This window comes from Carcharhinus amblyrhynchos, chromosome 22 (genome assembly GCF_965287045.1).
Source record: "Carcharhinus amblyrhynchos chromosome 22, sCarAmb.v2.hapA, whole genome shotgun sequence".
Lineage (NCBI taxonomy): Eukaryota > Metazoa > Chordata > Chondrichthyes > Carcharhiniformes > Carcharhinidae > Carcharhinus > Carcharhinus amblyrhynchos.
The window spans coordinates 1636905-1663672 of record NC_137345.1 but is presented as its reverse complement, the minus strand read 5'-3'; the positions used below and the strand labels follow the sequence as shown (position 1 = coordinate 1663672).

The 26768-nt window shown below is 47.2% G+C and overlaps 1 protein-coding gene across 1 annotated transcript in view; it reads right to left on the bottom strand.

Annotated features, from left to right (window-relative positions):
- srgap2 (SLIT-ROBO Rho GTPase activating protein 2) overlaps window positions 1-26768 on the bottom strand; it is a 182716-nt gene that overhangs the window by 61244 nt on the left and 94704 nt on the right. The window contains exons 4-5 of the mRNA XM_080209671.1: window positions 24099-24261; window positions 10023-10085 (exon numbers count right to left, since the gene is read on the bottom strand). Of these exons, the coding sequence (XP_080065797.1) occupies window positions 10023-10085; window positions 24099-24261 (226 nt within the window). The remainder of the gene's footprint in view (window positions 1-10022; window positions 10086-24098; window positions 24262-26768) is intronic.

The window sequence follows — 26768 nt, the reverse complement described above, 5'->3', positions numbered from 1 at the left end:
AGGCTGGATAGACTGGGACTTTTTCTCCTGGAATGTAGGAGGCTGAGGGATGACCTAATAGGGATTTATAAAATAATGAAGGGTACAGATCAGCTAGATAGTGAACATCTTTTCCCAAAGGTAGGGGAGTCTAAAACTAGAGGGCATAGGTTTAAGGTGAGAGGGGAGAGATACAGAAATGTCCAGAGGGGCAATGTTTTCACACAGAGCGTAGTGAGTGTCTGGAACAAGCTGCCAGAGGTAGTAGTAGAGGCAGGTACAATTTTGTCTTTTGAAAAGCACTTGGACAGTTACATGGGTAAGATGGGTATAGAGGGGTGTGGGCCAAATGTGAGCAATTGCGACTAGCATCAGGGTTTAAAAAAAAGGCAGCATGGACAAGTTGGGCCGAAGGGCCTGTTTCCCTGCTGTAAACCTCAATGATTCTAGTTACCTCCTGGACAACAGTAACTGCACTTCAGGACTAATCAGCGAGTTGCAAAGGTCTCGCAAACATAACCTCATGTTTCTCTGCTGTTACTGGGAGAGGAATAATCTAAAGTCCAAAAAGTGTAGCTTGTCGCTATCGGGATTTAGAAATTACTGGGAGTGGTGAAAGCACGAGAGTCTTGTTTAACGCCGGGATGCTGCGGGCTCTGACCCAAGAATATTCTGGATGCCGGTACACTGACCCAGAAATCAGCAGGGCTCTGTTCCCACTGCTTGTGTCAGTCACACAACTCTGCGCCTCCCGGTTTCCCCAGTCACAGAGTCAGGGGAGGGACTGCCCCACCTGGAGCGGTTCTTCAGAGCACATCTGCAGTGCCCACCATCCACTGAACAACTGGGTGTATCGGCCCAGTGACGCCAGCTGCCTTATTGCCAAACATTCCAACACATCCATTGGCACGGGTCATTGCTTCTGAGCCAGAGGAATGAAAGAAAACGAAGGCAGCCCAAAGCGAAACACGAGAAAAGCAGAATGTTTTAATCTGTGCCAATGCTACTCGCTGAGGGCCAGAGGCTTTTGTTGAAAGAGGGCGGCAGGGGACTTGTTCGGGCGGGATGGGGTTGGTCTGAATCGTGCTGGGACCAGAGTGCTGGCGAATCGAGTAAAGAGGACTGTAGACAGGGCTTTAAACTAATTAGGGGGGGGGAGGGTGCGAGGGTAGGTGATGTTAGGAGGTCTACAGTTAAGGATAGGGTACAGGTAAGGGAAGAGGCTGAGGATGTCCCAAGTGGTGGCGTTACGGCAAATAGGGTCCAGAAGAAGGCTGGGATGAAAGCGCTTTATCTGAATGCACGAAGCATTCGGAATAAAGTGGATGAGCTGGTGGCGCAGATCGACACAAATGGATACGATCTGGTGGCCATTACAGAGACGTGGCTGCAAGGTGACAGGGACTGGGAGATGAATGTACAGGGCTATCAAGTGTTTAGGAAGGATAGGCAGGAGGAAAGAGGGGGTGGCGTAGCTCTGCTGATTAAGGACAGCATCAAGGTGGTAGCAAGGGATGATATCGGAGCCAAAGAGCAGAAAGTGGAATCGTTGTGGGTGGAGATTAGGAACAGCAAAGGGAGGAAGACGCTGGTGGGTGTCGTCTATAGGCCCCCGAATAATGATCTGGAGGTGGGGCGGGCTGTTAACGCGCAAATAAGTGCGGCGTGCAGGAATGGGACGGCAGTAGTTATGGGGGATTTCAATCTGCATATTGATTGGTCGACCCATGTTGGACGAGGTGGGCTCGAGGAGGAGTTCTTGGAATGCTGCCGGGATAGTTTCCTGGAACAGTGTGTGTTGGAGCCGACGAGGGAGCGAGCTATCTTGGATCTGGTGCTATGTAATGAGGCGGGTAGAATTAGGGACCTTGAGGTGAAGGATCCTCTTGGAGAGAGTGATCATTGTATGGTGGAGTTTCTGTTGCAGATGGAGGAGGAGAAAGTGGGTTCCCGGACACGTGTCCTTTGTTTGAATAGAGGGGAGTATGGTAGGATGAGAGAAGAATTGGCGAATGTGGACTGGGGGAGCGCGTTGGAAGGTAGGTCTGCTGAGGAGCAGTGGAGGATCTTTAAGGAGATCTTTCTTGGTGCTCAGCAGAAATTTATTCCGATGGTTAAAAAGGACAGTAGGAAGAGAGGTAATAAGCCGTGGATAACGAAGGAGGTGAAGGAAAGTGTTAAATTAAAAGCGGAGGAATTTAGAGTAGCTAAGAGCAGTGGGCGAGAAGAGGATTGGGAGAGGTTTAAATGTCAACAAAGATTGACAAAAAAGTTGATAAAGGAGGGTAGAAGAAGCTATGAAGCTGGGCTAGCGCTTAATATAAAAAAGGATAGCAAGAGTTTTTATAAATATATAAAAAGGAAGAGGCTGGCTAGGGTGAACGTTGGTCCCTTAGAGGATGAGAAAGGGGACCTAGTGGTAGGGGATGGGGATATGGCTAAGGTCTTGAATAACTTTTTTGTTTCTGTCTTCACGGAGGAGGACGTGAATAATTTGCCGGGTGTTAGCGATGGAAAGGTGGTAGGACTGGAGGGTCTTAATGACATTACTGTTACTAGAGAGGTGGTGCGCAACAGACTGGAGGGGCTGATTGTGGACAAGTCCCCAGGACCGGATGGAATGCATCCGAGGGTTCTGAAAGAAATGGCGGAGGTGATAGTGGATGCCTTGGTGGTTATTTTCCAGACGTCGCTGGATTCCGGGGAAGTGCCGGAGGATTGGAAAACGGCTAATGTTACGCCGTTGTTTAAGAAGGGTGCCAGGCAAAAGGCGGGGAATTACAGGCCGGTTAGTTTAACGTCTGTGGTAGGTAAAATGTTAGAATCCGTCATTAAGGAGGAAATTGCGAGGCATCTTGAAGGGAATTGCTTGATAGGGCAGACGCAACACGGTTTCATTAAAGGGAAGTCGTGTCTGACAAATTTACTGGAGTTCTATGAGGATGTGTCTAGGGCGGTGGATAGAGGAGTGCCGGTGGATGTGGTCTTTCTGGATTTTCAGAAGGCGTTTGATAAGGTACCTCACAAGAGGTTACTGCAGAAGGTCAGAGGACATGGAGTTGGGGGTAGGGTGTTAGCGTGGATAGAGGATTGGTTGTCAAATAGGAGGCAGAGAGTCGGGGTCAATGGGTGCTATTCAGATTGGCGGTTGGTGACTAGTGGGGTGCCCCAGGGGTCGGTGCTGGGGCCTCAGCTATTTACCATTTATATAGATGATCTGGAGGAGGGAACCGAGTGTAGGGTGTCGAAATTTGCTGATGACACCAAGATTGGGGGAAAGGCAAATTGTGCGGAGGGTGTGGAGAGTCTGCAGAAGGATCTAGATAGGCTGGGCGAATGGGCCAGGAAATGGCAAATGGAATTTAATGTTGGCAAGTGTGAGGTGGTCCACTTTGGTAGGAAGAATGGTAGGAAGGACTATTACTTACGTGGCGAAAAACTGCAGCAGGCGACGGTGCAGAGGGACCTCGGGGTCCTTGTGCATGAGTCGCAAAAACCCAGCCTGCAGGTGCAGCAGGTGGTCAGGAAGGCGAATGGGATGCTGGCCTTCATAGCGAGGGGGATTGAATATAAAAGTAGGGAGGTCTTGCTGCAGCTGTATAGGGCACTGGTGAGGCCGCAGCTGGAGTACTGTGTGCAGTTTTGGGCGCCGCACCTGCGCAAGGATATTTTGGCCTTGGAGGGAGTGCAGAGGAGGTTTACTAGGCTGATACCGGAGTTGAGGGGGTTGAGCTATGAGGAGAGGCTGAATAAACTAGGCTTGTACTCGTTAGAGTTTAGAAGAATGAGGGGAGATCTCATTGAGACGTATAAGATGATGAATGGGATGGATAGGATAGAGGTGGAAAGACTCTTCCCGCTCAAAAAAGACAGTAGGACTAGGGGGCACAGCCTCAAGATAAAGGGGGGGCGGTTCAGAACGGAGTTGAGGAGGAACTTCTTCACTCAAAGGGTGGTGAATCTCTGGAATTCTCTGCCCGTTGAAGTGGTGGAGGCTGCCTCGCTAAATATTTTTAAGAAGCGGGTTGATGGGTTTTTGATAAGAGAGGGGATTAAGGGTTATGGGGAGAGGGCGGGAAAGTGGAACTGAGCCACGACAGATCAGCCATGATCTTATTGAATGGCGGGGCAGGCTCGAAGGGCCAGATGGCCTACTCCTGCTCCTATTTCTTATGTTCTTATGTTCTTATGAATCTTCCAGCGATTTTTGTTCCCGAGAGTCTACCATAAAAAACAATTAAAAGATCACAAACAAGGTGGAAGAGCAGTGGAAATAGCAGAGTGCAGGATATTCTGACCATGACCACAGGCCTTTAGAAAAAGAATGATGACGTCAGCAGTTATTTGATTCATTTTTTAGATTGGGGGGGGGGGGCAGACCGATGCGGGAGACACACAGCAGCCACGGCCAGATGTTATTCGAGGACCCATTTAGGCTTTAAATCCTCAGAAGCTATGACCATTGTGTGTGTCTAAGTCGTTCAAAGAGAAACTGAAGGAATATGTTTGAAGGTTTCAGGAAAAGGATCCAATAGCAGGAGGGTTCTGAGGCATTTTCCGAAAATCCCCAGTGACAGACGGATCTTACTGGGTACAACTCTTCATCCTATCGTTCAATGGACTTCTGACTCCGATCACCCAGTTAATCTCCGGATCAAAACCTCTGGAGAAAAGCTTTCTGACCCAACGTTAACCCAGCAAAACTTCCATCCATCCTCACATCTCAATTATTCACTGACCAAACTGTATTCTGAGCAATCAACTGTCCTACTCTGGAATCCTGACACTGCAGAAATAGGCCATTCGGCCCATCAAATCGGCACTGACCACAATCCTATCCAGGCCTTATCCCGTAGCCCCACATACTTACCCTGCTAATCCTCCTGACATCCTGGTCAATTTAGCATGCTAACTGCTCTAACTCTCACATCTTTGGACTGTGGGAGGAAACCAAAGCACCTGGAGGAAACCCACACAGACATGGGGAGAATGTGCAAACTCTGCACGAGACTATACTGCAGACTTAAGCACAAACGCAATGGCACACTGAGGCAGTACTGCATTGTCTGCGGTGCAATCTTATGGATTAGATATTAAATAAAGGCCCTGTTGGCTTGTATTAAAAAAAATGCAAGATAAAAAGCAGGAATTTGCAGGGAGGGAGGGAGGGAGAATGGAGGGATTTGGAATAGATGGGACACACACACACAAACCGAAAGGAGGTGGTGGTGGACTGGAATCGAAATCATGCCGCTGGCGCTGAGAGGTAGCAGTGCTAACCAGTGTGCCACCGTGCCGCCCCAAATCAGAATATCTACTCAGAGAACGAGACTACTGCTCAGGAAGTTCTGGAGGAACCACTCCGTGCAGGGGAAGTGTTTGACCTTGTTGGCCTAAATCACATCGGAATCCGAATGTCGAATTTTGACCAACCAGCAATGTGTGGATTATAATCACAGCACAAACTGTTACTTAATGAAAGGGTTTCAACTCCTCTCCCTCAAACTTCAGACAATCTAAAGGGAATCATGGAAAGATCCCTTGGCCAGAAGAGGCAAGCAGCATTTTCCACAAAACTGTCCGCCATCCATTCCAATAACTCGCCTTTCTAAAACACTCCTCGCGCACTGAGATGTCCCAGAACAAGTTCCAATGAGAAGAGAGATATGGTGAATGGTAAGTATGGGGTTAGAGGAAGGGAATTGGATAGAGTGGGGTAGGCAAAGGCAGATTGAAATGGTGGGATAGGGATTGGAGAGAGTAGGATTGGGAAAGGAGAGGGATTGAGGGAGGGAAGGATGGAGAAGGTGGGATAGGGAAAGGAGACGGATTGGGGAGGAAGGAATGGAGAATGGGGGGGGGAAAGGAGAGCTGAGACACATCCTAAGAGGAGGTCTCTGAGGGGTAGGAAGTGGGGGCAAGGTGGAGGGAAGGAAGTAAAGAAATGGAATGGGCAGCAATGGGGTGATCGAATGAATAACTGCCAGAGGCAAAGGGAAGGGAGTGGGGAGCAAGGTTTGATCTTAATGCGATTGAAATGAGGTTTGTTTTATTAGAAGAGAGGAGATTAAAGGGACAATCTAACAGAGATGCTTAAAATACCAAGTGTGGGACAGAACTAACAGAAACAGACTGATGCAGTGAGGGAGGATCTGAAACAAGAGAACTTTGTTCCAAAATTAAATACAGGATTTAGGACTAAAGAATTGTGAAAAGCCCAGCCAGAAATGAGTGATTCTAACAAAACCGTGGGTCAAATGGAAGGAAGGAGGAATAAATAAAGGAGGCACAAGGGAAAGTAAATATTGACAGAGTCCATGGACTGATTGGGCAAATGGTCTGTTTCTGGATAAAAGCAAATTACTGTGAATGCTGGAATCTGAAACCGAAAGAGAAAATGCTGGAAAACCTCAGGAGGTTTGGCAGAAGCTTTGTCAAAGCTGGGTGCCTCGCCTCCCCCCCCCCCTGCACAGCTTCTAACCTCATACTCTCCCAAACCGCGGACAGTCTGCTTCTACTGCTTCCCAAAATCCACAAAAGCAACTGTCCTGGTGGGCCCATTGTGTCAGCATGATCCTGCCGCACTGAGCTTATTTCCTCTTAGCTTGACCCCATCCTCACTCCCCTGGTCCATTCCCTCCCCACCTACATCCAGGATTCCTCTGATGCCCTGCATCATATTGACAGCTTCCAGTTCGCAGGCTCTAAGTGCCTCCTATTCACCATGGGTGAACAATCTCTCTACACCTCCATCCCGAGAGCTCTTCGCTTCTTCCTTGAAAAGAGGCCTGAATAATTCCCATCCACCAGCCCTCTCCTCCACCTCGCTGAACTCGTTCCATCTCTCAATCCAGCTTTGACAAAGGGTCACCTGGACTCGAAACGTCAGCTCTTTTCTCTCCTTACAGATGCTGCCAGACCTGCTGAGATTTTCCAGCGTTTTCTCTTTTGGTCTGTTTGTTGTGGCCCTGCCCCCAGTGGTCCACTAGAGAATTGTGTTACCAATGACCTATCGGGTTAGGAGTTATCATGTCAACATGACTCTGACAGACTTAGCGCAGCATTAAACTGGACCCTCTTCATCTGCCTTCATGTCTGGTTTGGCGTCATCACTTCACAGCAACTGTTAATCACATGGTCTTGCAAAACAACCTCAAAGTCATCGCCTCGAGGGTGATGGGGACTCGAGTCACCTATCCCCTTTTCAGCTGCTGCTAAACATCTCGTTAAAGACTGAAGTCTCAACATTGCAAACTTTCCCTTCAAACACATTCCAGCTGCCTCTCTTCTGACAGACTCAGACACTGTACATCACTTCTGGCTTTGAAGGATACAAAGCCTTGATGGATTCTGCAAAAACATCTGGAACTAGATCCCATTTGTCACCCCACATCTGCTTCCATTGTAGCAACTTGCAAGATCAAGCATTCTCGAGGTTTGAAAAGCACAAGGACTCCCCCTCCCAGCCCCTGGTGCACACCATGAGCCAACCACAGCAGGATCAGAATCGGATTCCCTCGGCCAAAACCGCTTCTAAAGCCATTGCTGGAGCGGGATTCTCGATCTGGTTACAGGCTCTGCCTCAATTCATCTGGAATAATAATTTCCCAATGTGGAGAATGGGAGACCCTTCGTTCTGGGGTAAGCTGATCATTTAAGGGAGATTAGATATTAACAAAGGTGAGAAAATTAACGTTTCATCCTTTTGTGTCATTCATTCCAAAACGATGCCAGATGGTGAGTCGTTTGATTTCTGCCACTTTAGTGAATATTTTGTGTAAATGGGATTGAGGATTCCAGTCTCGTAAACATTAGGAAATGTAGATGGAAACTGTCAGCTTCTGACTGATGGGAAATATCTGGTTTTCTCTGTCAATACTTTTCCATCAGTCTCAATAAATCACCCTGAAAGTCTGCAGTGTGTTTACATCAGAAATGCAGCTACCTCCACTTCCCGTTCACTCCAAATGTGAACGCAGAGTTCGGATTCAGCCACAGCGGAGCAGAGTCAGGCTGGCTGTAAAGCTTCAACTCAGCGTGTTCCTCAGTGCCAGAAGATCGAACTGAACATTCGAGGCAGCTCTGATGAACACTACCCCAACAGTTAGAATATAAATATTCTGAGAATAAGGAGAGGGCGTTCCACTCCTTATTCTCGGAATAGTTGAAGCTCTAACAGTTGGGATAGTGTTCATCTCCTGGACACGCAGCTCTGCGAGGAACTCTCTTGTCAATAGGTGCTTCAGATTCTCGCTGAGAGCGCAGTCACAATGTTAGACTGGAAGCTGGATTCCAGCTGTTACTCAAACACCTCAACAGAAATGGACTTTCAACACATTCCCCAGTGTGGCAGATTTCACATTCACTCACTAAGGAGTGCAAATGATTATATTCCATTTTCCCCAAACTCAGGAGATTGATACCTTCAGGAAAGAATACATCTGAACCCAGCCTGGCTTTAGCTCAATATCCCCCTGTGTGTGGCTAATAGCGAGCGCTGTCCACAGAGGGTAGGAACACTGAGCCCCATTGAGCAGCCTGTCAAGCCCACTGGAAATTAGTCAATAACATCCTTAAAATTCAGGCTGGGTTACCCAGGGGTGGAGTCAGGAAGCCCTCAAACACAAAGGGACAGCAGAAATCCGGGTCTCTCTCCCTCCAAAATATTCCGACAGGTTAGTCAGAAATTTCAAAACTGAGCGATTTTTGTTGGGTTAAGGGCTTTATGGATTATGAACCAAGGTGGATAAATGGAGTTAAGATACTAATCTTACAAACCTGTTATGGAGGGCATTAGCTATGAGGAGAGGTGGAGAAACTTGGTTTGTTCTCACTGGAACAACAGAGATTGAGGGGCGACCTAATAGAAGTCTACATGTTTATGAGGGGCACGGACAGAGTGGATAGTCAGAAGCTTTTCCCCCACCGGTTGAAGAGTCAATTACTAGGGAGCACAGGTTTAAGGTGCAAGGGGCAGGGTTTAAAGGAGACTTATGAGGCTAGTTTTTTTTCTTACATAGAGTGTGTGGTGGGTGTCATTCTTATTGAATGGCGGGGCAGGCTCGAAGGGCTAGATGGCCTACTCCTGCTCCTATTTCTTATGTTCCTATGTGTCTGGAGCTCCACTGCCAGGGGAGGTAGTGGAAGCAGATACGATAGTGAGTTTTAAGGTGCATCTTGATAAATACATGAATAAGATGGGATATGGTCCCCAGAAGGGTTGGGGGTTTTAGTTCAGTTGGGCAGCATGGTCAGTGAAGGCTCGGAGGGCCGAAGGGCCTGTTCCTGTGCTGTAATTTTCTTTGTTAAATCAGCCAAGATCTGACTGAGAGGCAGAACAAGTCTGAGGAGCTGAATGACCTCCTCCTGTCCCTGGTTCCCTCAACTGGGCCAATATTGTGATTAGCAAATAGGTACAAACTTTGGCAGGGCACTGAGCGACACAGGTGGCCACCTGGATTTGGATGAGAGCAGAAACAGCGAGTACTGTGTGCAGTTCTGGTCACCTCACTACAGGAAGGATGTGGAAGCTATTGAGAGGGTGCAGAGGAGATTTACAAGGATGTTGCCTGGATTGGGAGGCATGCCTTTTGAGGATAGGTTGAGGGAGCTGGGACTCTTCTCCCTGGAGAGACGAAGGTTGAGAAGCGACCTGATAGAGGTTTATAAAATGTTGAGAGGTATAGATAGGGTGGATTCTCAGAGGCTATTTCCCAGGGCTGAAATGGTCGCTATGAGAGGACACAGGTTTAAGGTGCTGGGGGGCAGGTACAGAGGAGATGTTAGGGGTAAGTGTTTCACTCAGAGGGTGGTGAGTGAGTGGAATCGGCTGCTGTCGGTGGTGGTAGAGGTGAACTCACTGGGGTCTTTTAAAAGACCTCTGGATGACTAAATGGGATTTATTGGGATTGGGAGTTACAGATCTATGGCTTGGTAGGTATAGATGTGATCGGCGCAACTTGTGGGCCGAAGGGCCTGTTTGTGCTGTAGTGTTCTATGTTTTGGAGTCACTGGGTAGATGCAAAGTGATAAACCACACTCACCGTGTACAGCTCGTTCAGAACCTTCATCAGATCTTCATGCAGCTGCCCGCCAACCTCCTTACTCTGTAACCAGGGAGAAAGCCGCGTTAGAACAAGGTAGAAGTTGTTCATTCTTTCTGTAGATGTTAAGCCGGGGATGGGGGGGCACCCTCTGACTCGTTCGCCCCCCCCACACACACACAACCACAGGACTCCAACACTGGCCCTGCTGTACCAGGTTAAACGACCGCTGCTCTGCAGAAATATCTACAAAGAGGTCTGACACTGATGTAATCTCTTATCCAGGAATTCAATCAGTGCAGGTGTTTTTAAACTCTACACATTGAAAAGTCCGATAAATCCAAAATTGGTTTCTGGGGGTTGCACAGTGCGATATTCTGCTCTGAAAACTGGGAGACCTGGTTTGAATTCAGCTCAGGTGAACGGGATAACACTCATCTCCAGCCAGTGGTCATCAGCTTGTGCCCAGTTTGGACGAAGGAGAATTTAAAGATGTGTCATGTTCAAGGGAGACATTATTCCTTTGGAGGTTTTCATACAGCAGAGTGCAGTCACATTCCTGCATCTGGTGAACTGCAGCAAAAGAAAATGCAGCGTACAATTTCCTCAACTTTACCCCAAAACCAGTCATATGCTCTCAGCGTGCACAGGTCGCACACAGAGGGCAGGAATGGAACTGGCCATCACTGAACGATAGTTATCACTTTGTTATACCATCACTTCACACCAATTCTAAAATGTCACAATGTAAGTCTGGGACTGGTCAAAACTGCACAGAAACTCCCACGTGAAGTGACTCCGGATTCAGATTAAAAAAAAAACAAAATACCAAAGATAAAGTAAAGTTAAAAATAAAGTTTATTTATTAGTCACAAGTAAGGTTTACATTAATACTGCAATGAAGTTACTGTGAAATTCCTAGTTGCCACAGTCCGGCACCTGTTCGGACCAATGCACCTAACCAGCACATCTTTCAGATCGTGGGAGGAAACCCACACAGACACAGGGAGAATGTGCAAACTCCACTCAGACAGTGACCCAAACCAGGAATCGAACCCAGATCCCTGGAGCTGTGAGGCAGCAGTGTTAACCACTGTGCCAGAAATCTAAATGATAGAAAATGCTGGAAGCGCACAGCAGGGCAGGCAGCATCCGTGGAGAATGAGGCACAATTAATAAAATATTCGTCAATTCAGAATGTACAGCGTAAGCACAGGGTACGAGAAACCCTGATTTTATCCATGTGAGTGAGACACAGTGAGACACACAGCGAGAGGGAGAGATCGGTGTCAGAGAGGCTCCGGGAGGGAAAAGGCAGAATTCAAGATAACAGGGTTAAAAAGGTTTCTAAAATCGGATCATTAAGAGCTCAGACCAAACTAATCCCTCCAAAGTGTGTTTTTAAATAATAGTAAAACAGAAACTAGCCACTCAACCCCACTTCCTCTTGCTGAAGGATGTCACAAACTGTGGTCGAGTTTAAAATAACAATGGAATTGCCACGGTTTTCACACTGACTTCCTGGGGACAGATTAATTGTGCATTAAATTAGTACAAGTGGACTGGCAGTGGAGGATTCAAGGATGAATTAGACCCCGACTCAATAATTCCAGCATTCCTGTCTGTACCAAGCAAGAGGAGACTGCACACAAGACAGAATGTTGATTGGGACAGTTTGGGTGAAGGAGAATTTAAAGATGTGTCACGTTCAAGGGTGTGTCATACACAAGACCACATTCCACAGGGGACATTATTCCTTTGGAGGTTTTCATACAGCAGAGTGCAGTCACATTCCTGTATCTGGTGAACTGCAGCAAAAGAAAATGCAGCGTACAATTTCCTCAACTTTGCACCAAAACCAGTCATATGCTCCCCAACTCTCAGTTGAACCAAAGCTTCCTGTGGCCTCACTCAGTGAGAGTGCTGGACAGTCAGCAGTTCTGCCCCATGGACGAGATCCAAACTGCCCCAAACCCATTGGAGATAAAACTTCCAGCAAACAGGGACCTTCCACCCCATCAGCCCGGACAGGATTTAAACCGACACTGCAGGGGTGAAAGGACAGCGCATCAACCCATAGCTCTGCGCTCACACAGGCCTCTGCGTTCCATCCAACATCCAACAGGTTTTAAATGGAGAGAGTTTCCCAAGAAAAACAAGGACTACATTTGCAAAAAAACAGCAGGAGCTGGGAGTGTGAGCCGATACCCGGAGTCAGCAATTCCATGTTCACAGCTTCCCCTTTTATAACTGGAAGCCTGAGTAACCTTTCCTTTGTACAATGTTTCAGTCAATATTCAATGCACCCATTTGCACAAAACTCTCCTTTCACTAGTTGCAGTTTTGAGTCGGATACAAGCCCGGGGCAGCTCAACACACAAAGGCTCACAGGCTTCAGAACCAGACTCAGCTATTGGCCCGTCCAGTCAAAGGAAGCAGAATGCTTTAGCATAATTATGTTGAAATGTATAGAACCCCTACAGTGCAGGAGGAGGCCATTCAGCCCATTGAGTCTGCACCAAACACAATCCTACCCAGCCCCTATCCCCATAGTCTCGTGTATTTACTTGCTAGTCCCCCTGACACCAAGGGGCAATTTACCATGGCCAATCAACCTAACTCACACAGCTTTGGACTGTGGGAGCAAACCGGAGCATCCAGAGGAAATCCACGCAGACACGGGGAAAATGTGCAAACTCCACACAGACCCAAGCTGGGAATCGAACCAGGGTCCCTGGTGCTGTGAGGAAGCAGTGCTAACCACTGTGCCGCCCTTTTGAGATACATAGAATCATACAGTGAAGAAGGAGGCTATTTGGCCCATCGAGTCTGCACCAAACATAATCCCACCCAGGTTCTATCCCCATAATCCCACGTATATACGCTGCTAGTCCCACTGACATTAAGGGGAAATTTAGCATGGTCAAGGCACCTAACCTGCACATCTTCGGACAGTGGGAGGAAACCCACGCAGACGTGGGGAGAATGTGCAGGCTCCACACAAACAGTGACCCAGGCTGGGAATTGAACCTGTGTCCCTGGTGCTGTGAGGCAGCAGTGCTAACCACTGTGCCGTCACGGTGATACAATTCACCTCATTATTACCGCAGTTTGTGAACAGTTCACCCAAACCTAAAATCAGACTATATGGTTATCATGTTGCTGTTTGTGGATCAATGGTTCCAGGTAATTAATAAAGATATTTCAACAACAAAAAATCCACTGCTAAATACAGGATTTCTTTTAAAGAGATGAAGGGTTGTTTATCAAATCAAGGCCGCAGGTTTCAATGTCAATGATTTGAGGCTATTCGGGTAATGTGGGAACTTGAAACTTATTTTCTCGAAATTGTTTCCCCGTGTGTAGCCTCCATTCATTGGATTTTTAAAAAATTCATTTGTGGGACATTGGTATCGCTGGCTGGCCAGCATTTATTACCCATCCCTAGTTGCCCTTGAGAAGGTGGTGGTGAGCTGCCTTCTTGAATCGCCACTGTCCTGTTCCGTGGGATGACCCACGATGCCATTAGGGAGGGAATTCCAGGATTTTCACCCAGTGACTGCGAAGGAACAGCGATATATTTCCAAGTCAGGATGGTGAGTGGCTTGGAGGGGAACTTTCAGGTGGTGGTGTTCCCATTTATCTGCTGCCCTTGTCCTTCTAGATGGAAGTGGTTGTGGTTTGGAAGGTGCTGTTTAAGGATCTTTAGTGAATTGCTGCAATGTATCTTGTAGATAGTACACACTGCTGCTACTGAGTGTCGGTGGTGGAAGGGTTGAACGTTTGTAGATGTGGTGCCAATCAAGCGGGCTGCTTTGTTCTGGATGGTATTCAAGCTTCTTGAGTGTTGTTGGAGCTGCACCCATCCAGGCAAATGGGGAGTATTCCATCACACTCCTGACCTGTGCCTTGTAGATGGTGGACAGGCTTTGGGGAGTCAGGAGGTGAGTTACTCGCCGCAGTATTCCCAGTCTCTGACCTGTTCTTGGAGCCAGTGTGTTTATGTAGTGAGTCCAGTTGAGTCAATGGTAACCCCAAAGATGTTGAGAATGGGGGATTCAGTGATGGTTACACCACTGACTATCAAGGTGCGGTGGTTAGAGTGTCTCTTATTGGAACTGGTCCTTGCCTGGCATTTGTTTGGCACAAATGTTATTTGCCATTTGTCAGCCCAAGCCTGGATATTGTCCAGATTTTGTTGCATTTGAACATGGACTGCTTCAGTATCTGAGGAGAAGCGAATGGTGTTGAACATTGTGCAATCATCGGCGAACATCCCCATTTCTGACCTTATGATGGAGGGAAGTTCATAGATGAAGCAGCTGAAGATGGTTGGGCCTAGGACACTATCCTGAGGAACTCCTGGAGCTGAGATGATTGACTAACCACCACAACCATCTTCTTACGTATCAGGTACGACTCCAACCAGCAGAGAGTTTGCCCCCGATACCCATTGATTCCAGTTTGGCTCAGGCTCCTTGATGCTACCCGGTCGAATGCAGCCTTGATATTAAGGACTGTCACTCTTACCTCACCTCTGGAATTCAGCTCTTCTGTCCGTGTTTGAACCAAGGCTGTAATGAGGTCAGGAGCTGAGTGACCCTGGAGAAACCCAAACTGGGCATCACTGAGCAGGTTATTGCTGAGCAGGTGCTGGGGATCGCGCTGTCGATGACCCTTTCCATCACTTTACTGATGATCGAGAGTAGACTGACTGGCAGTAATTGGCCAGGTTGGATTTGTCCTGCTTTTTGTGTACAGGACAGACCTGGGCAATTTTCCACATTGTTGGATAGATGCTGGTGTTGTATCTGTACTGGAAGAGCTTGGCTAGGGGAACAGCAAGTCCTGGAGCACAAGTCTTCAGTGCTATTGCCAACTGTTTCTTATATCACGGAGAATGAATCGAATTGGTTAGAGACTAGAATCTGAGATGCTGGAGACCACTGGAGGAGGCTGAGATAGATCATCCGCTTGGCACTACTGACTGAAGATATATACAGTGATAGATTTTGTCTCTATATTTAATATAGTGTGTAGGCTGCTAGGTGGCAGCTATCGATCTTCCTGTGGAAGGGTGTATCTACTGCAGAGTCACAACCCTGGATAAACACAAATTATCAACTGATAGGGAGGTCTATTTGCCAAGGTCAAAGCTTGGTCAACATTATGGTTTATTTGTTTTCTTGGTGAGGCCGATTACAGTGGCGCTGACGTGTGACCGGGAAGTGGGCAGTAACTCCAGAGACTAAATTACACGGAATCTTTCAACTCACTGAAAAACCAGCAGCTGAAGGATGAAAGTGATTGCCTGGGTTCTGCTGGCGATTACATTCCTGCTTTTTTTTTTTAAAATCAAATGCTTCGGAATTACGCTACACGATTTTCTCGATAGGCCACTAAATCTTTTCTCGTCCCCTCCCAGTGAGGATGAAGTTCGTTCCTATAACCCTGCTCTCACCAGGGCTAACGGCAGTTCCTCAGCACAGACCTGCTCCCGTTCAAATCAACCGACATCACATAACACAGAAAGAACCGTAGAAAATTTACAGCTCAGAAACAGGCCTTTTGGCCCTTCTTGTCTGTGCTGAACCATTTTTTGCCTAGTCCCACTGACCTGCACTTGGACCATATCCCTCCACATCCCTCTCATCCAGGAACCCGTCCAAGATTTTCTTAAATGTTAAAAGTGACTCCGCATTTACCACTTTATCCGGCAGCTCATTCCACACTCCCACCACTCTCTGTGTGAAGAAGCCCTCCTAATATTCCCTTTAAACTTTTCTCCTTTCACCCTTAACCCATGTCCTCTAGTTTTTTTTCTCCCCTAGCCTCAGTGGAAAAAGCCTGCTTGCATTCACTCTATCTATACCCATCAAAATCTTATACACCTCTATCAAATCTCCCCTCGTTCTTCTACGCTCCAGGGAATAAAGTCCTAACCTATTCAATCTCTCTCTGTAACTCAGCTTCTCAAGTCCCGGCAACATCCTTGTGAACCTTCTCTGCACTCTTTCAACCTTATTTACATCCTTCCTGTAACTAGGTGACCAAAACTGTACACAATACTCTAAATTCGGCCTTACCAATGCCTTATATAACCTCACCATAACACTCCAACTTTTATACTCGATACTCCGATTTAAAGATTATCTGGTCATTATCACATGGCTTTTGGTGAGAGTTTGCTGTGTGAGAAATGGTTGCCACATTCCCTACATCACATCAGTGACAAACACTGCACAGAACCACAAGCCCTCTCTATCTTTTTTTCTGTTCTTTCGCACTTATAGCATTCCCTCCTCTCTGTCACAAGATTTCAACTTCAATCCCATTCTAGGGCTTGAGGACAAATTTCTGCGCTGACACTCCTGTTGCAGTCCTGAGGGAGGTGTCGGGTGCATCAGTGATGGGGAAGCTTCTAGAAACAATTATTCAGTATAGAATTAGTCATTATATCAAAAAATGTAGGTTTATTAGGAAGAGCCAACATGGATTTCTAAAGGAGAAACTGTGTTTAACTAACTTGCTGGAGTTGTTGGAGGAGATAACAGAGAGGATCGATGAGGGCAATGCTGTTGATGTTTTGTACATGGACTTTCAGAAGGCATTTGATTCAGTGCCACACAGACATGAGAAGAATTACAGCTCATGGAATAAAAGGGATTGCAGCAACGTGGATACAAAACTGGCTGAATAATAGGAGTAAAAAGTCTGACAACACCAGGTTTAAGTCCAACCAATTTATTTGACAGTAAACTCACTAGCTTTTGAGGGGTTTCCCTCTTTGAAAGCTAGTGAGTTCACGATCAAATAAATCGGTTGGACTTAAACCTAGTGTTGTCAGACTTTTTACTGTGTTTACCCTAGTCCAACACCGGCACATCCACATCATGAATAACAGGAAGTAGAGAGTAATGGTAGTGGATATTTTTCAGGCTGGAGGAAGGCTCCAGGGTTGCCCCCCAGGGGTCCGTATTGGGACCTTTGCTTTTCCTGATATATATTAATGATCTAGATTTTGGGTGTGCAGGGGACAATTTCAAAGTTTGCAGCTGACACAAAACCTGGAAGCATTGTAAACTATGAGGAGGGCAGTGTAAAACCTCAAAAGGACATAGAGGAGAGTAGGCAGATGAAGCTCAAAGAGGAGATGGGTGAGGTGATGTATTTTGGTGGGAAGAACATAGACAATATAAAATAAGGGGTGCAATTATTAAAGGGGGCAGGAGCAGAGGGATAGTTCTGGGTGTCACACTATAGGAAGGATGTAAACACATTGGAGTGAGTGCAGAAGAGGTTTACAAGAATGGTTCCAGGGATGAGAAACTTCAGTTATAAGAACATAAGAAATAGGAGCAGGAGTCGGCCATCTAGCCCTTCAAGCCTGCCCCGCCATTCAATAAGATCATGGCTGATCTGAAGTGGCTCAGTTCCACTTATGAGGATAGATTGCAGAGATTGGGATTGTTCTCCTTGGAGAGAAGGTTAAGAGGAGATTTGATAGAGATGTTCAAAATGATGAGGGGGCTGGACAGACTAGATCGGGAGAAACTATTCCCCCGCCCCCCCCAATAAAAGAACCAAGAATAAGAGGGCGCAGATTTAAAGTGATTTGCAAAAGAAGCAAATGTGATGTGAGAAAAAACATTTCACCCAGTGAGTGGTTGGGGCTGGATGGAGGCAGGTTCAATAGGTGATTAATTATATTAATAGAAACAATGTGGGGGTAGGGGGGGAAAAGGCAGGGGAATGGCACTAAGTCATGATGCTCGTTTAGCGAGCCAGTACAGACACAATGGGCCGAATGCCCTCTTTCTGCATCAGAACAATTCTGTGATATTGTGTGTGTGTGTGTGTCTGTGTGTGTGTGTGTGTCTGTGTGTGTGTCTCCTTGCCCAACATGTGGTGAAGGCCATGGCACTGTAGGTCAGGGAAATGAAGACTATGCCGTCACAGTGGCACAATAACCTCCTGCTGGGAACAAAGCTGCATTCTGGGTGAAGGCCTGGATGTTCTCAGGTATTAATGTTCTGTTTGTCTGGTGTAGAGTGAAGGAAGTTTTTACAGTTCCACTTCAGATCTAATCTACTGTCCGTCAAGTGATGATCTGCCCATTTTTATTGCTAACACAGTCAACAATTCTGCTCCTCAAACCGCCCCGAGGTGGTTACAATGCTGCTCTGCCAAGGGTTTGCCCCACCAGCTCCTGCTTGTGTTCAGCAAAGCCACTCCATTCTGGGGCTGACCACGGGAGCACCATAAACATGTTATCTAAGGGGCATCCATCCAGATAGGGATTCGGAGAGGAATCCGCTGACATTACCCGTGACCACGTGTCAAAGTCACACCGATACGTCTCTGCTGGTTTGTGCTTGGACGGATACCAATTCTCCTTCAAACCATTTCTCACAATTAAAAGACCCCACAAGAGCTGAGTGGACGCTTGCAATTTACAGCGTGGCTTTCAGCCAGTGCACAGCAAGGAACTGGAGATTCCACCTCTGCTTTGTGCTGACTGAGACTGGGGGTGGTCGGATGAAGGGAGTTGCCTTTGGCTGCAGCATTGTTGGTCTAGGGAGCTTGAGGAATAAAACATCAGCTTGTGTTCCCAATCCCGGTCCCTCTGCACTGACCCCTTCTTGAAAAGCACGGGTCAGATGAAAAGGCTGGATTTTATTTAGAATGTGATCATGCATCTTCTCTATGCCTCGGGTTACACACAGAGAATGGAGGACTGGGTGGGGTCGCGGAGAGATGCCAGAACCTTTGAACTCTAACCCAGAGGAGGGAGGGAAAAAAATTGCAAAGGCCTCTCTGTGTATTCTCTACATCTGGGCAGCACAGCTGGAAAACTCAGTCACATTTAATCCACCCTCTTTCAGAGTGATAAAATTAAAGAACAGTTGTGTGTGCAGCATAATGGAATCTCAAGGGGCAATTAGGGATGGGCAATAAATGTTAGCCTAGCTGGCAAGCTCACAGGCCGAGAATGAGTAACAAGAAAATATATTTCTCCAATTATCTAATTTAAACAGGAACCTCAATCCCTTAGAACAGATGATGCCCCATAGCAGAGTGAATGTAAGAATTTCTCTGGGGTGTTACAGACTGAATAGCAACATAACTAATTTCAGAATCTTTTAGCCCCAAGACTCACACAATCCAAGCCAATCCGGCTCAGTGGATTAGAAAGTCTCTAAAGAGGATCAGGCTGGATAAAGTGTCAACCTCATTAAACTCTGATAAACTTCATCAACTTTGATTTATTTTCTTAAATCACTTTAGTCATTTTCCCTTAACCCTTTCAGACTGATAGCTAATGTTTGGGCTTCAATGAATATTTTGAAAATGGATTTATTTTGCCCTAGTTCAGGTTTGATCATCATTTATTGGGAGTTTTATTGTGACACAATGCCTCCGGTTTAATGTTCTGAAGGTTTTTTTTATTCATTTGTGGTGTTGCTGGCTGGCCACATTTAACATAGAATCATAGAAACCCTACAGTATAGAAAGAAGCCATTTGGCCCATCGAGTCTGTACTGACCACAATCCCACCCAGGCCCTATCCCCACATCCCTACATATTTTACCCATTAATCCCTCTAACCGACACATCTCAGGACACTAAGGGGCAATTTTTTAGCGTGGCCAATCAATCTAACCCGCACATCTTTGGACTGTGGGAGGAAACAGGAGCACCTGGAGGAAACCCACACAGACACGTGGAGAATGTGCAAACTCCACACAGACAGTGACCCAAGCCAGGAATTGAACCCAGGTCCCTGGAGCTGTGAAACAGCTATGCTAATCACTGTACTACCACGCTGCCCATCCCTAATTGCCCTTGGAGGGCAGTTGAGAGTCAACCACATTGCTTTGGCTCTGGAATCACATGTAGGCCAGACCGGGTAAGAACAACTGATTTCCTTCCCTAAATAACATTAGTGAACCAGATGGGCGTTTCCCAATTGAGAATGGTTTCATGGTCATCAGTAGATTCTTAATTCCAGATAGTTTTTTTTTACTGGATTCAAACTCTGCTATCTGCCGTGGTGGGATTCGAACCCGGGTCCCCAGAACATTAGCTGAGTTTTCTGGATTGATAATCTAGCAATAAGACACTAGGCCATCGCTTCCCCTAAATTAACATGATATTTTCTACAAAAATGGCACAAAATCATTTAAACTCAAAATTCTTTATATTCCTTCCATCTACTAATTCAACTTTATAGAAACAGTAAATAGGTACAGGAGGAGGCCATTCAGCCCTCCGGGCCTGCTCCACCATTCAATATGATCATGGCTGATCATGCACTTGCAGTATTCCACTCCTGTCTTCGCTCCAAACCCCTTGATCCCTTTCACCCCAAGGGCCACGTCCAGCTCCCTCTTGAATATAGGTCACCTTTGACCTTTTCTTTGTGACCCAGTTTTTGGTCTCAGCAGGTTAAGCTTATGTTTCACTCTCGCTGGTACAACACCTGCCAGAAAGGATTCTGAAAAACTTTCTCATCTGTTTTGGTTCACTGTGAGAACAAGGGGAGAGAATAATTTCCCGTCCCAGACATTTTCATCCTCTCAGTAGTCTAGAGGATTCCTGGCTCGGTCCAACTGCCTCGGGAGAAAGTTCCCACGAAGAGTTGGGGCAAGGGGCAGGTTGCAGCAGGGCCAGCCAAGGGGGAACATGTTTGGAGGCAGCCCCACGGCTGCTAGGTGCTGTTTAAAATCCCTTTGGCCCCTCACTCCCCTATGTCAGGCTGTGCCTCCACACCCACTTCCTATGAACCTCCTACCCACTATGTGAAGCTGTGGAGCCTCGATGCCTATTGGTTCGATTGAACAGATAGTGGATAATGAACCCGACAGTGACAATGGTGAGTTTAAAAGTAGCTTTAAAAAATAATTCATTCATAATTTTCCTTAAATCCGTTAAAACGATACCAAAAACATCAATTGTCTGGACCATTTGAAATTTTAACAGCAGAAACTGCAAGCACTTGAAACCTCTTAACTTTATGTAAATAATGATTGTGCAATTAACAGCAGAGATCAGAGAGTCAGAGCTGTCAATCAAGCAATGTTTCATCTGGGAATCATAGAACATAGAACATTACAGCGCAGAACAGGCCCTTCGGCCCACGATGTTGCGCCGACCAGTTAAAAGACAATGACCCACTAACCTAAACCAATCCCTTTTCGTCCATAAACCTATCCACGGATCTCTTAAACGCCCCCAAACTAGGCGCATTTACAACTGCAGCAGGCAGGGCATTCCAATCCCTCACCACCCTCTGGGTAAAGAACCTACCCCTGACATCCGTCCTATAACTACCCCCCCTTAATTTAAAGCCATGCCCCCTCGTGCTAGCTTTCTCCATCCGAGGAAAAAGGCTATCACTGTCCACCCTATCTAAACCTCTAATCATCTTACATGTTTCAATAAGATCCCCTCTTAGCCGCCTTCTTTCCAGCGAAAACAACCCCAAATCCCTCAGTCTCTCCTCATAGGACCTCCCCTCCATACCAGGCAACATCCTGGTAAACCTCCTCTGCACCCTCTCCAAAGCCTCCACATCCTTCCTGTAATGTGGGGACCAGAACTGCACACAGTACTCCAAGTGCGGCCGCACCAGAGTTGTGTACAGTTGCAACATGACGCTGCGACTCCTAAATTCAATCCCCCTACCAATAAACGCCAAGACACCGTATGCCTTCTTAACAACCCTATCTACTTGATTCCCAACTTTCAGGGATCTATGTACACACACACCTAGATCCCTCTGTTCATCCACACTATTCAAAGTCCTCCCGTTAGCCCTATACTCAACACATCTGTTATTCCTACCAAAGTGAATTGCCTCACACTTCCCCGCATTAAACTCCATCCGCCACCTCGCAGCCCAGCTCTGCAACCTGTCCAAGTCTTCCTGCAAACTATGACACCCTTCCTCACAATCTACCACACCTCCGACTTTGGTGTCATCAGCAAATTTACTAATCCACCCAACTATACCCTCATCCAGATCATTAATAAAAATTACAAACAGCAGTGGCCCCAAAACAGATCCCTGAGGCACACCACTCGTAACCGAACTCCATGACGAATATTTACCATCAACCACCACCCTCTGTCTCCTATCTGCTAGCCAATTCCTGATCCAATTTCCTAGATTACCCTCAATCCCATACATCTGCATTTTCTGCAGAAGCCTACCATGGTGAACCTTATCAAACACCTTACTAAAATCCATATATACCACGTCAACTGCCTTACCCCCATCCACCTCTTTGGTCACTTTTTCAAAAAACTCAATAAGGTTAGTAAGGCACGACCTACCCGCTACAAAACCATGCTGACTATCTCCAATCAATTCATTACTCTCCAAATAACTATAAATCCTATCCCTAATAATTTTTTCTAAAACCTTGCCCACAACAGAAGTGAGACTCACCGGTCTATAATTCCCGGGGAAGTCTCTGTTCCCCTTCTTAAACAATGGGACAACATTTGCTAACCTCCAATCTTCCGGTACTATACCAGAGGCCAACGACGACCTGAAGATCAGAGCCAGAGGCTCTGCAATCACTTATCAGGTGCTTTAGTCTCCTAATGGCTGTCTGGACTCTCAGCCTTGAATACAGAATGAGGCTTGGCTGAGAGTTCAAAAGTCATTAATCTGTTGAAACACCTTAGCCCGGGAGAAAAGCCTATTTTCTCTACAAGGATCACAAAGTGCCATAGCCTGGCACAGGGGCACGAGAAACCAGATGTGTTTTTTTGTGGGTATGCCTTGGCATGGGGGGCACAAGGAGCTATGGGGGGGGTGGAGGCATGAGGATGACCTTCTGAACTTGCCTTTAAAAGGTCTCCCTCTGCAGACATGGCACCTTGGAGGGACTGTCACCAACAACTCATCAAAAACCTGCCCGGTTCCATGATATTGTGCAGGAGGACAGGCCTATCTCTGCCAGGTCAGGATTTTGACCCAAAAACAACCCGTACTCTTAAAAGGCATTCCCGAAAATCAGAAACTCCAGGGACGCCATCCCTGCCGGCATTTTTAAAGGGCTCCCGAGTCATCCGAACCCGGTGAAAATCCAGGCCCAGGTGCCAGCTTCAGTGTGACATGTCTGGGAGGTTTGGCTCTGGATATTCCCAGTTGCAGAATGTGCTGAACTGCAGTCAAAGCTTCTCAATGACAAATTGGAAAAAGTGAGGTAGAGTTTAAATACCAGCATAAACACCCACCTCACCCCCGCGGCAGACCATGGCAGCCGTGTGTACCAGCTACAAGATGCACTGCAGCAGCTCACCAAGGCTTCCTCAACAGCACCTTACAAAGGGTGCAGGGTCACTGCGGGTCGGTTGAGGAAGGTTATGGCTCAGAAGAAACATGAATCGTTCATTCCCTGTGCCAGCCACTGACATGAACGATCACCAGCATCGCTCCCACAATACACGGAGTATGTTGGGTGTGGTGTGGTGCTCAAACAGCTTCTGAAGTCTGAGTCACATTGGCTGAATGTCACACATGGTCTCAGTGGCCCAGGGTTAGTCTGTGGGTTGGAGGCAAATACACTTTCTGATCATTCCTCCTGGAAACTGTGGCTACGGCATTAGATTAACACTGGCTTGACTCTGATCCACTTCATAATAGAAACTCTCATACACCAGGTTAAAGTCCAACAGGTTTATTTGGAATCACGAGCTTTCGGAGCGCTGCCCCTTCATCAGGTGTCTCTGAAAGTTCATGATTCCAAATAAACCTGTTGGACTTTAACCTGGTGTTGTGAGACTTTGTACTGTGTCCACCCCAGTCCAACACCGGCATCTCCACATCATGGCCACTTTATAGTGTTTTGGGGTGGGAATGGGCAGAGGGGGTGAGGAGGAAGTGGCCAGAGATTAACACCTGGGGAAGCTTAACCCAGTAAATATTATCACCCGGATGGTAAGTGGGGGGCAGGGGAACGCGCTGCAGTAGAGACAGCACCAAAATGGTGCCAAAATACAGAAACCAAATGGCAACACTTGTATTCCATGGGACCGGAGAGTCAAACAGAAACTCCTCACCTTCTTGAAGAGGCGAACAGAATCGTCACTGACTTGAGCGAAGCGTGGGATGATGTTGTTCAGGTAGATATCACTCAGTGTGGTGTGGTCCTTGCTCTCCCTCCTCACCTGATTCAGCAGCAAGTACCAGCAGTTCACAGGGGACAGGATGTTCTGATCCTTTCTGCAAATCCAAATGTGTCAAAGGAAATGTTAAAGGGAAAGGAGAAATAAGTCAAGAGACACCCCTTCCCCTCCCCCCTTGGCACCACCCCAATCCCATCCATATTACCCCTCCCCCTTGGCACCCAACTCCCCTCGACAATACCCCTCCCCGTCTCCCCTCGGCAATATCCCTCCCCAACTCCCCACGACAATACCCCTCCCCAACTCCCCTCGACAATACCCCTCCCCAACTCCCCTCGACAATATCCCTCCCCGTCTCCCCTCGGCAAATCCCTCCCCGTCTCCCCTCGGCAAATCCCTCCCCGTCTCCCCTCGGCAAATCCCTCCCCGTCTCCCCTCGGCAAATCCCTCCCCGTCTCCCCTCGGCAACATCCCTCTTTCACTTTAGGGTCTAGACAGCTGAAGGCCTGGCCGACTGCACTGAGCCTCAGCATTGCTAGACAGGCAGGAGGTGAATGGACAGAGCCTGGACTGATGCTCTTGCTCACTGCCCACTGGCTCAATACTGGAAAGTCTCAGGCAGAAGAAGATCAGGTGATAGCCTACGCTACACTGGCAGGCACAGTTACAGACGGGGTACCAGCGGATTGGTAGCCCGGGCTTGGCGAGTTGGATACCAGCCCGGACTCTGGGCTGGAAAACAGAAAACACCCAAACTCTTGAGTTTGATCAGACGCAGTTTAATGGGTTGCCTCTTGGGGAGACGGACGTGTAACACCACATAAAAATCTACTAATGACCATGCAACCCTTGTTATAAAAACACATCTGGCTCGCTGAGGAAATCCTTACTCCAGATGTCCTTCCAAAGGGCCTTGCAAGCCACCCAAACTCAAGAGACGGACAATAAATGCTGGCCCAACCAGCAACACCCCAAAAACTAATTCTTTAATCCAGCATTGGCCTGGAGTTTCCTGATGAAGGTCAAAGGAAAATTTTAATGTTTTTAAAGTTTGAAGTTTATTTATTAGTGTCACAAGTTGGCTTATATTAACACTGCAATGAAATTACTGTCAAAATCCCCTGGTTGCCACACTCCGGCCCCTGTTCGGGTACACCGAGGGAGAATTTACTGAAATATTCGAGATTGGCTGCAGAAAGGCGAGACACTGAGTGACCAATGGGGGAGGATGGGAACAGGTCATGTGATGAAACCTCCAGGAGTAACTTGAGAGAAGGTAAGAATTAAGAGTAGGCCCTCTGACCCCTCGAGCCTGCTCCGCCAATCAATAAGATCATGGCTGATCTTTTCGTGGACTCAGCTCCACTTACCCGCCCGCTCACCATAACCCTTAATTCCTTTACTGTTCAAAAATTTATCTATCATCATCTTAAAAACATTCAATGAGGGAGCCTCAACTGCTTCACTGGGCAGGGAATTCCACAGATTCACAACCCTTTGTGTGAAGAAGTTCCTCCTCAACTCAGTCCTAAATCTGCTTCCCCTTATTTTGAGGCCATGTTTCACCCACCAGTGGAAACAACTTCCCTACTTCTATTTTATCTATTCCCTTCATAAACTTATATGTTTCTATAAGCTCTCCCCTCATTCATGACACCGGAAGGGCAGGCTGTATAACTAATATGTTTTGTCTTTATTCCACAGGTGGAGGTCCACCTCGTGTCAAGCGAGGGGCATGCACACGGCGGGTTGTGCGTGGGCTGCTCTTGGAAGTCCAGGAGTGGCCTAGTACTTCATGTCGGTGTGTGTGCTTGATCCTGGACCGATAGACGGGCTCCACAACAGCTCAGTGACTAGCACTGCTAGCTGTGCAGATACATGGATTTGGGCCTGTGTCTGTGGGAGTTTGCGCATTCTCCCTGTGGTTGCGTGGGTTTCCTCCGGGCGCTCCGGTTTCCTCCCACACCCCAAAGATGTGCTCTTAGGCTAATTGGTTTCCACCAAATTGACACTATTTCTTCCCTGAATCTGACTGAGTAGGGTCCCATTCGTAGACATGCAGGGTAGGATAGGTGTAGGGCGATGCGGCGGCGCGGGCTCGTTGGGCCGAAGGGCCTGTTTCCCGTGCTGGGTTGTTCTTTGTTCTTTGTTCTTATTCTTCTGAATTCCAATGCGTATAACCCCAGTCTACTTAGTCTCTCGTCATAAGCCAACCTTCTCAACTCCGGAATCTCCTCTGCACCCCCTCCAGTGCCAGTATATCCTTTCTCAAGTAAGGAGACCAAAACTGTAGACAGTAACTCCAGGTGTGGCCTCACCAGCACCTTATACAACTGCAGCATAGCCTCGCTGTTTTTAAACCCCATCCCTCTAGCAATGAAGGACAACATTCCATTTGCCTTCTTAGTTACCTGCTACTCCTGCAAACCAACGTTTTGTGATTCATGCACAAGGACACCCAGATCCCTCTGCACAGCAGCATGCTGCAATTTTTTACCATTTAAATAATCGCCCATTTTGCTGTTATTCCGACCAAAATGGATGACCTCACATTTACCAACATTGTACTCCATGTGACAGACCCTCACTTGGAATATCTATATC